The 10,477-nt window shown below is 36.2% G+C and overlaps 1 protein-coding gene across 1 annotated transcript; it reads left to right on the forward strand.

Annotated features, from left to right (window-relative positions):
• The first annotated feature begins 71 nt into the window (after positions 1 to 71).
• LOC109102497 (saccharopine dehydrogenase-like oxidoreductase) lies at positions 72 to 10,037 on the forward strand. Its single transcript, XM_042773647.1, has 12 exons — positions 72 to 429; positions 1,926 to 2,038; positions 4,225 to 4,305; positions 4,946 to 5,075; positions 5,205 to 5,254; positions 5,357 to 5,487; positions 6,272 to 6,389; positions 8,117 to 8,236; positions 8,333 to 8,389; positions 8,475 to 8,586; positions 8,927 to 9,008; positions 9,386 to 10,037. Exons 1-12 carry the CDS (start codon positions 87 to 89, stop codon positions 9,474 to 9,476), a joined length of 1,428 nt encoding a protein of 475 aa, XP_042629581.1. The 5' UTR covers positions 72 to 86; the 3' UTR covers positions 9,477 to 10,037.
• Positions 10,038 to 10,477: the final 440 nt, after the last annotated feature.

The following is a 10,477-nucleotide window of genomic DNA, read 5'->3' on the forward strand; positions in this document are numbered from 1 at the left end:
TTTAACGAATCCCCCAATGGAGCATCCATCTTCCTCCCTCATTTTATTGAGCATTTCAGAAGGTGCGCATACAAAGCTGCACACCGATGACGCTCTTCAATGAACATGGAGTTGAAGGCGTTAGCCCGCTCGCTACGGAAGTGAGTCGCTCGACTGTCAGGTGTTCGCTGCGCTTCTCGCAGTCTGTCTCTTCCAGTGTCAGTCCGGACGATCAGCAGCTCGGCAGCGCTATGGCGGCGTTCAGCACTTCATCCAGCAGACCCTACCACATCGTCATCTTTGGCGCTTCTGGTTTCACGGGACAGTTTGTGGTGGAGGAGGTGGCCCGCACCGCATCCGAGGGTCCCAAGGGGAATCTGAAATGGGCCGTAGCCGGCAGGAACAGAACCAAGCTGGAGAAAGTTGTGGAGCAGGCCGCCGGAGCTCTCAGTGCGTGAAGCCTCCTTGAATTTGGCTAAATTTGCTTGAAATGTTTACATCTGAATCTAGTGATCTGATATAACGGTTCAATATGCCTGCACCCCCCAAAAATAACAACGGCAACCTTAGTTTCTGCAAAAATACCATAGTACAGTTATTTTTTTTAACTCTGTTAAATCATAAAAAAAAAAAAAAAAGTTTTCGAAACGTTCTTGTCTTGTAACATTCGTTGTTTGGTTGCTGCTGTAACAACTAAGAAGTATGGGATTTTAGCCAAAACTTTGGTTACGTGATATTTTTTGTGATGCAATATGTTGCAAGAACTATTTTTTGAGTTTCTATGACTGTGAGTGATATCTATTCATTTTGCATTTACCTAAAACTAGTTATTTTCTAAAACTAAACGAAACCAATATTCTGACAGTTTGAGACACTTAAATTATTTAACTAAAGTTCAAATTAAAAACTGTATATAAATTACTGCCTGTAATTAAAACAGATAATATAAACAGTACTGTAAACAAAAAATTTAAATGACAAAAGCACATACAATTATAATTAAAATATTAGTTAATTAATATGTTGCATGATATTTTAATATTATTACAAGTAAAATGCTAAGAGTTCTAATAAATATATAAGTGCATTCCACAACCATAGCAAACAAAAGTTTGGAAACTTTTCATTTGACCTCTGAATATTCAGCAGTTGTATATTTTGTTTTAATTTGTCTGAGATATTTACTGATAGTTTGCATCTTTTGAAAGAGTTCCAGGACAGTCGAGCAGAATGACATTGAAAATATCTGCATTTTAAATGTTATGCTTTTAGCCGAAGTACAAAAGGAAGCATTATAGACAGTAGGAGCTGCAAACTTGGCAAAGATGTGTAAGTGTTAGAAGGGTTGCACTGACCCAGCTATATTGGCTTCAACTTGACTTTAACCCACGTCGTGGCAATTGGCAGTGAACTGATTTTCTTTAATGCTTGATACTTGTCTGCTTTGACAGATAAATGTCTCCGTGTGGTACATACACTGCATTGTTTAGCTTGCATTTTTCAGAACAAAAGGCTCTTTGGTCATTGTGGTCTTCAGGGACGGTTTAATTAATCCTCAACAGCTGATGGAAAATTACATTCCAGTGACATATTCAATGCCTTTAATCGTGTAGCTTTGAATGGATGGGCTCAAGCAGAACATTTGCTCAGAGTTATATTTAGATTTCAATAAGAATTAATTTAGCCAGACGGGTCACTGAATAAAGATAGGACTGTTTAGGACTCCTTTTTGTGAAAGTCATTTGATCTTAGTGAACCAACTGAATTATTTATGACGTGGAGTTTGGCCTAGACCGTTTTGCATTTATGCAGTAAATCGTAATCTTGAATAATTTACAGTCTCATCAGTTTGCATTAAATGTGAGACATAACCCAGCACGGTTTGCATAATTGCAGTGTACAAGCAATATCATAACAGCAGTCATGTATAAAATGTTTATTCTCAGGTAAGCCGGAGCTGAAGTCTGAGGTAGATATTCTCATCGCAGATGTCGGCGATCCAGATTCATTGGCTGCCATGTGCAAACAGGCTGTTATTGTGCTCAGCTGTGTGGGGCCTGTAAGTATGCAGCACACAGAATCCCTTATATATGAGCTGCATTATATATATGATAAGTCATAAAACATCAGGCTATTGATAAATTACTTTTTGTAATGTAACACCCTAATGTTTACCCAGCTTGCTACATCAGGCTGGTAACTATTTGACTATATGTGGTTATGCAATACTGTCCTTCAAACAAGATAATCACATTTGTACACAGAACATCAGATGATCTTGTATTAAGGGTCAGTCACAACACACTTTTCATTCCACTGACTTTCACTCATACGAGAGCAGAAATTAAAGCTCATGCGAAAAAGTTTTGTATGCTCAAAGAAATTTCAGATACTCAAAGTGTGTGACTGCGGCTTTAGAATTTTCTTTTTTTAAGTTGTATTTATTTTTTTTTAAAAATTGTCATGTCATATCTAAAGGAGTAAAGATTTTTTCCCAGATATTTTTAGTCAATAGTATACATATTGTATAGAATATTGTTTAAATGTTAATTTACACTAGAGGTCTTCTCAGGTCCTAAAATCTGTACCTGACTAGGGCTGGGCAAAAAAATAAATAAAAATAAAATAAAACATTTTAGATTAATTGTTTTTTTAAATGACGTCGATTCGATATCGATTCTCAAAAGCTTCAAATTGATCTTTTCCGGTATTTATTTCAGGAAACATTTAAAAGAAGATCTGATTAATGTAAATCTTTTTATCAGTCTTCTCCACTAGCTGTCACCCTCTTATTTACCTTGCACAATGTTACATCATAAAGCCTGTCACTCATTCAGTGCTTATCATGGCGGAGATACTGTTGACAAGAAGCAAGAAAAAAGCAATACGTGCGATTTGCAATGTTCAGGTAAAATTCTATAATCATACTACAAATCTGCGGAAGCATTTGACATCACGCGTAAAGGCGCCATAATTTCCCCAATGAATGGATGGCGGATGGTGCAACGCACTGTATTGTTTACATAAGCGCGGACGACGCTCGCGGTGTTTTCAGCCTCTGTCGTCTCATTATGTTGATATGAATACACAAATTTAATTCCCGCTGCTCTGAGAGTCACTTTAGCATTTTACCGTTTAATTTGACAAAACTACCATCATATCACATACACAGCAGCTGCAACCCGTCAAAATAAAAGTTTAGTTTAACAGGAAGGAAAGTGTCTGTAATATATTTATTTTTATTAGTCTTTATTATGAATTGTTGTGACGATGCTACTACTACTACTAATAATAATAATAAATCTTTATTTTTAAAGGAATAATCACATTTGTTTTCTTTTTAATTTTAACAGTAAACCTCTGTTGTGCAGCACTTTGTTTGCCAAAAAATAAAAGTTTTTTTTTATTATTTGATTAGGATAAATTAAATAGTTTTATGCCTTCATCTGATTACCAGAAAAATTAAGAAGGACATTTTATATGGCCCTATTATTGTTTAAAAAAGGACCCTATACAAAAAAAGAAAAGGTTTAAAATACAGGCCTGTGGCTCTTAATTTCTTTTTATAAATTCACCATATGTAAAATGCTGTTTACTGTTCATAACATTTGTATTAAAACTATATTATATCGAATTAAATCGAGAGCTTGTGAATTGGAATCAAATTGAGACCCTTTTCTATGTGCGTTCCTCACTTAACACGAAAATGAAAGTAGCCTACGCATTCGGGATAGTTGAAAAGAATTCAGGTCTAATCAGGTCCATTTGGAAAAAGCATGTTTATTTTATTTTAAAATTGACCGAGACCCGAGGCCGCTAATATCAAAACCTGTGTTGTGTGTGAGTTAAGTTTTGTTTTGGAACCGGATCTAGTTGTAGTTGGGCTTTTTTTTTTCAGTTTGGTGTCGTGAAGGTGTATAATTTACATTACCATTCAAAAGTTTGGGGTCAGTAAGGCTCTTATGCTCAGCAAGGCAGCATTTATTTGATCAAATATACAGTAAAAACAGTAATATTATGAAATATTATTACAATTCAAATATTTTTATATATTATATATTTTAATATATTTGAGTGTAATTTATTCCTGTGAAGTAAAGCTGAATTTTCAGCATCATTACTCCAGTATTCAGTGTCACATGATCCTTCAGAAATCATTCTAATATGCTGATTTGCTGCTCAAGAAATAGTGTATATATAGTACACTACTGATGCAGCAATTTGATTTTGTTTTCCTTTCTACAGTACAGATTTTTTGGTGAACCTGTTGTCAAGTCTTGTGTGGAGAACGGAACACACTGCATTGATATCTCTGGAGAACCACAGGTGCTTTTTCCTGACACTTTGTTCTTTTTTCATGATCAATCAAAATTACACTAAAACCATAAACGGGTAATAACAATATTAAGCAGCATGTCCATCAAAGCATTTTTCCTGAGGCTAGCGCATTTTTTCAATCATTTTCAATGGGAGCACCTTATGCAGAACACTGAGCGTGAATAGCTAATATTGCTTGTCTCTGAGTAGTTATGTCTTTACCAGATGGAATTGACTACCATATTATTGTTATGAAAAATAAGGCTTGGAGAAACATTTAATTCACAATGCGTCTGTCATATATTACTTCAGCGGATATTCCATATCATAGAAACCACAGCATCTCAACTGAAGGAAAAAATAAAATGCTGCGCTCTCAAGCGCTCACAGCTGGGTGTTTTCAGCTGGCTAAAAACGCATTGGTGGACACGCAGCCTTAAAGTCAACATATTCACAATATTTCCACAATGTGATATTCCTGAGTAAAACGTGAAGACATTCTTTATACTAACATGATGAATTGTAAGGCCAGAAATGTGTATCAAGCAAATTGGGTCTGTTTTGATTTAATGTTGACTTGAGCAACATTTTGGTTTGAGGGCAAACCCAAAATATAGAATTAAGTGTTGTTTTGTTCTATTTGCTGCAGTTCCTGGAGAGTATGCAGCTGAACTACCATGACCAGGCTGCTGAAAAGGGCGTCTACATTGTGGGAAGCTGTGGTTTTGACTCCATTCCTGCAGACATTGGCGTCATTTACACCAGGGACCAGTTTAAAGGTATGTTTGTCATGTAATTATTATATTAAATTATTAATTAAATTCAATCAATATTAAATTATTAATTATATTATATTAACTACATTCTTAGTTGCATATTAACATGCATAAAAAAAATTCCATTACCAGGGACGTTAACATCCATTGAGAGCTTTTTGACTGCGAGTGCAGGTCCAGAGGTTGGTGCTCTTATTTTTTTAAACTTAAAAACCCTGAAAACATTTCTAAAAAGCCTCTGTGTTTAAGTGTCAGCTGACCCACATTCTGGTGTGTGCCCGCAGGGAGGCTGCATCCATGATGGCACCTGGCAGTCGGCCATCTATGGCTTAGCCGACAGCGACAAGTTGCGGAGCCTCAGGAAGAAGTTCGGTCACAAGCCTCTCCCAGTGGTGGGGACTAAAATTAAAAGGAGGTGTGTGTGACAACCAATAGAATTTGTATTTCATCTGCAGTATTTCAAGAAGTCCATTTATAATGGTTTTTCATGATTTTAAGGTTTTTTTTTTTTCCATTTAAGTTTCTCCTACAATAAGTTTTACATGCATGCAAGGTCAAAAAACCCTTCAGTTTTCTCAAAATATGCATTTAATATCACTTCATTTTCCAATGATTCTCAAACGATTCATTCAGAGCAGTTCAGTGTTTCTATATCCCTCCTTTCCGTTAGCCTACTTTGCTCTGATTGGACAGATGGCCAATGATTGGTCTACCGCGCGGAATTTTAACAGATTCTGTGCAGCCTCATCATTTGGAAGTGAAAAAACAAATTTACATCCACAGCATCTTCTCAACATGATGTTTACCACACGAACAAGCTACAGTGTTTGAGGGCATCTGAAGTTGTTCGCAGCTGGCCAACGTAGAACATTGGTGAACATTAAGCATTTATGTTACCCCGTTATGTGTAGCCATCATGGAAGTGGGATTCGAATTACTGACAACTCGTTTAGGCTGTACAGAGTTGATTCTTTCTTTTGGGAGCCAATAACTTTATTTATCAAGCATTTTCGGCTTTACAACTTTGCAGATAGTTTACAATCATATACAGCTACATTACAGACTACATGAAAGGCAATATTCGAAATGATATAATAGGTGCACTTTACAATAAAAATATAGTCAAACCAGTAATATTGTGAATTGTTAACCTGCTCATGTCTGTTTTTAACAAAAAAAATAATAATTTCTATTTACAGGGGCACACTGTTTTATAGTAACGAGTTGCAGCAATATGCAATTCCATTCATGGGTTCCGATCCATCAGTGGTTAAAAGGACCCAGCGCTACTTAAATGAAGAACTCAATGAGTCTCCGGTAAGTTAAATTTTTTCAAATCTTTTAATTGAAATATTAAGTTGTGTGTGTGTGTATATATAAAATATATAAACAAAATATAAATATTATATTAGTACTAAAATTACTAAAACTGAAATAAAGTGAAAAAAACTAATAAAAATTACAAATGCACATAAAATAACATTTGTTCAATATCAATGAACAACCCCACATTCCACATAATTTTCACATAGAATTATTGGAAAAGGCCAACTAGGGCTCGCTGCAGACCAAAAGATCCAGGGGGCGTAGGATAAGGTAAATGTAATTGGATCTAGATCCAACCACACCCTCTGGATCTTGTGGTCTGCAGTGAGACGCTTCTCGAAAAGGCAGCAAGGGAACAAAATGTGAGTGTCAGTTAACTCAACACTGAACCAGTTAAACTGGACTGAAACTGAACTAGCTGAACCAGTAAACGCATGAGGTTTTAGAAAAATGACAACACTGACTGATTAAACAACAAGATTAAAGCAGTAATTCATAAATTCATAGACTTTTTTTCAATAGTCTTTTTTCTCACAAGTCACTGTAATTCAACTGTGAAGGATGTAAGTAAAGGCAGTTCAGTAAGTTGTGTGCCTGAAAATTGAGTCCTTAAAAAAAAAAAAAAAAAAATCCCACACACTATGAGGGTTTTTTCCCCTGCTGGAAATTTGTGTAAAGACATTTCATTGGCTAAGCAACAGATGTACAAGAGTAAGGCTACGTTTACACTAGTGAGTTTTCGTTTTAGGATGCGTTTATTTTGGTGAGTTTTAGGTTTTTTGTTTATTATATTTTGGTATTTTCAAGCCTTTTGTTTATAGTATTTCGGAATTTTTGAAGATTGACCATTTTGGTTTTGTTAGATAAGGGGTTGCGTTTCAGTGTAAACGGACCAAAACGGAGATTTTTGAAAACATTGGTGAATGAATGAAGAACTCAATGATTTTTATTAGTTTTTTCACTTTATTTCAGTTCTAGTAATTTTAGTACTAATATAATATTTATATCTAAATGCAAATATAGCATAACTGCCTATTATCTAAAACTAAACATTAACTATAACGCATTTAATAAAATATAACTACTGGCCAGATTTCCAAGAGGTAAACTAATGCGTTAAAATGCCAAAAACTGCTGTAATTTCCTCAACTTTCTGGCGAGTGTGCTTGAGAAGCACTGAAATGAATGGGCTTCAATACTGGAACTATTGATTGTTTGGAACTATTGGCCTTTCCATGACACACTTTACTTCCGCATTCCTCATTTCCTATGGAAGCGTATGGGAGTGTTGCAACTCTGTTTCTCAACGGCTCTGGTTGTACCCATAGATATGTATACGTAGATGCCTCATTAGCGACTGTAACTATGGACCGCTCACTATACGTAAGCCTTCCGCCATATTCGAAGGGTCAACTTGACATCATTCATATATAAGTTACCAGTGTTTCAAAACTTGTTATATTGAGTTAATACAAACAAACTGCTTTGCAATGATTTGTATCGTAAAAACTGCTATACAAATAAGCTTGAATTGAAATTAATTGAATATTGACTTGACTGTGTCACATTCATTCACATCAGAATCAAATAATATTTGACATCTACCTTTACTAAAGATAATCAAAATTACTTGCATAACTGTAAAACAACATGCATTGCCATAAATTATTATTATTATTGTTTTAGATGTACTAACATTCTGTGTATGTTTCTTACAGGTTCAGTACGGGGCGTATGTTGGTGTCGGCGGTATTTCCAACATTTTCAAACTTGTCTTCGCTGGATTGATGTTCTTTTTTCTTGTAAAGTTCAGCTTTGGTAGAAATCTGCTCATGAAGGTAAAACATAATATATCATGTTGTGAAAGCAATATATTGCATTTAATTTCATGCCTACATTGTAGTTTGTGAATCTTAAACATATTTTGTCTGCAGTTTCCAGAGTTTTTCTCATTCGGCTTCTTCTCCAAAGAAGGTCCCACTAGGAAACAGGTATTATACCCACATTATCATCATCATCATCTAGGCTATCAGCTCTATTTTTAGGATCCGATTCATTTAAATGTGATATCTGCAGATGGAGGGCGCCTCTTTCCGTTTCATCTTTCTTGGAGAGGGTTACACTGAAGGTTCAGACCCCAGTGAGGGCAAACCTAACGGCAAGATCCGCACTCTTGTCAAAGGACCAGGTACCATATTCAAATCTGCCTCATATTGTGTTGCTTTTCCACTGTGTGGTACGACTCGGCACGGCTCGCTTTACTTTGCCTCGGTTTGCTTTTCCACTGTAGTTCAGTACCGCTTCAAAGTGGGTGGATTACGACTTTCTCTGACCAATCAGTGATCTGCCATGTTTACACGTCACATTTTAGTATTGGTAAGGCTCGCTTGGAACCTCAACCGAGGTGATACTAAAAAAAAAAGTACCAGGTATTGTACACAGTGGAAACCCCCCCAAAAGTGAGCTGTAACATGCAGTGGATCAATGAATATTTCTCATTTCCATTTTTTGTGTGTGGTATTTTCTAGAGGCAGGATACGTCGCCACACCAATCGCTATGGTTCAGGCGGCCCTTACCATGTTGAACGAATCCGATTCTCTTCCAAAAACGTGAGTCCAGCCATATATGAGGTCAAAACTAAATCTAAATAAGCAGTTTGTATTTTTAATGGGATAGTTCACCCGAAATTGAAAATTCTCACCCTCAAGCTGTTCCAAACATGTATGAATTCCTTCTGTTGATATTTTGAAGAATGATGGTAAACAAACAGTTGCTGGTCCCCACTGACTTCCATAGTATGGAAGAAAATACTATGGAAGTCAATGGGGACCAGCAACTGTATAGTTACCAACATTCTTCCTTTGTGTTCAGCAGAAGAAACTCATACAGGTTTGGAACAGTTTGAGGGTAAGAATTTTCATTTTTCAGTGATCTGTTCCTTTAAGTGGCATATTCTGAATTTATATTATTGGGTGATTCTCCACAGCGGCGGTGTTTACACTCCAGGAGCGACATTCGCCAAGACCACCATCGTCGACCGCCTCAACAAACATGGCATTCAGTTCTCTGTCCTTTAAGTGAGAGATTAAACAGGGCTTAACTGGCTTGGCTTCGACATAAGTCTTGTGAAGCACCTATTCATTTGCTTGCTTGAGCATAGAGATTCTTGTTGCCATTTAAAGCTTCCTTACGGTGTTGCTGTTTTCCAGTTTAGTGTCCTCGTTTGTGCATGGTACACTGGGACTGGTTTGTTAGCATGCACTTTGCTCAAATGGCTGAGAAATCTGCACTATGATTGTGGCACAAACACTCTGGAAATCCCTCCATTTGATCACCCGTGTTTCGGTTTGAAAAGTTTGACTTTTTTTCTTGCACTATATGAACAGAAATGCTAATTCTCACAGATGAAAGACATTAAAAGCACACCCAGAGTTGAAAGAAAATATAGTTAGAGAAAGAACTAGATTTTGTAATATTGTCATGGGTTGTTATATTTGTGAATTATGTAACTGTAGCAGAATAATTAATAGAAATAAGAGAAAATGTTTTAGAGACCAATGAATCTGTGAGTTGTTTGAAAGATTGCAGAATGCTATTCTGGTTTGCTTCTAACTAAATAAAGTACATATCAAACCGTATTCCATGTATAATATGTAACTAAAATGTAGTATTTACTTACTGTATACGGCCTACTTTTATAGTCTGTGAAACAGTATGCAGTATGTCACGACAATTCATGCAATTTTGTGTAAATGCATAGCTAGGCCTATATAATTAGGGCTAGTTTGAAAATATCGATTTCACAACTTTAACCGATGCTTACTTTGATGAACCACAATTTCTTAAATCTCAAGAACACCGTTTTTAATTGACTTGTGAACAAAACTTAACTAAACCTTATTAGTAGTGCTCCCAAATCGGAGCGCACACACATAAGGCCTCACATACTCTCTAAAACAGTGGTTCCAAAGCCTGTCCTGGAGGACCCTCTTGCCCTGCACATTTTGTATGTCTCCCTAATCACACACACCCAATTTAGTTCTTGCAGTCTCTACTAATGAACTGATGAGTGGAATCA

This window comes from Cyprinus carpio, chromosome A17 (genome assembly GCF_018340385.1).
Source record: "Cyprinus carpio isolate SPL01 chromosome A17, ASM1834038v1, whole genome shotgun sequence".
NCBI classification, from domain to species: domain Eukaryota; kingdom Metazoa; phylum Chordata; class Actinopteri; order Cypriniformes; family Cyprinidae; genus Cyprinus; species Cyprinus carpio.

Coding starts and splice junctions, on each gene's coding strand:
- LOC109102497 (XM_042773647.1), top strand. CDS start 87: ATGACGCTCTTCAATGAACATGGAGTTGAAGGCGTTAGCCCGCTCGCT. Junction 5,255..5,356: donor CTGCGAGTGCAGGTCCAGAG/GTTGGTGCTCTT, acceptor GTGTGCCCGCAG/GGAGGCTGCATCCATGATGG. Junction 8,390..8,474: donor AAGGTCCCACTAGGAAACAG/GTATTATACCCA, acceptor TGATATCTGCAG/ATGGAGGGCGCCTCTTTCCG.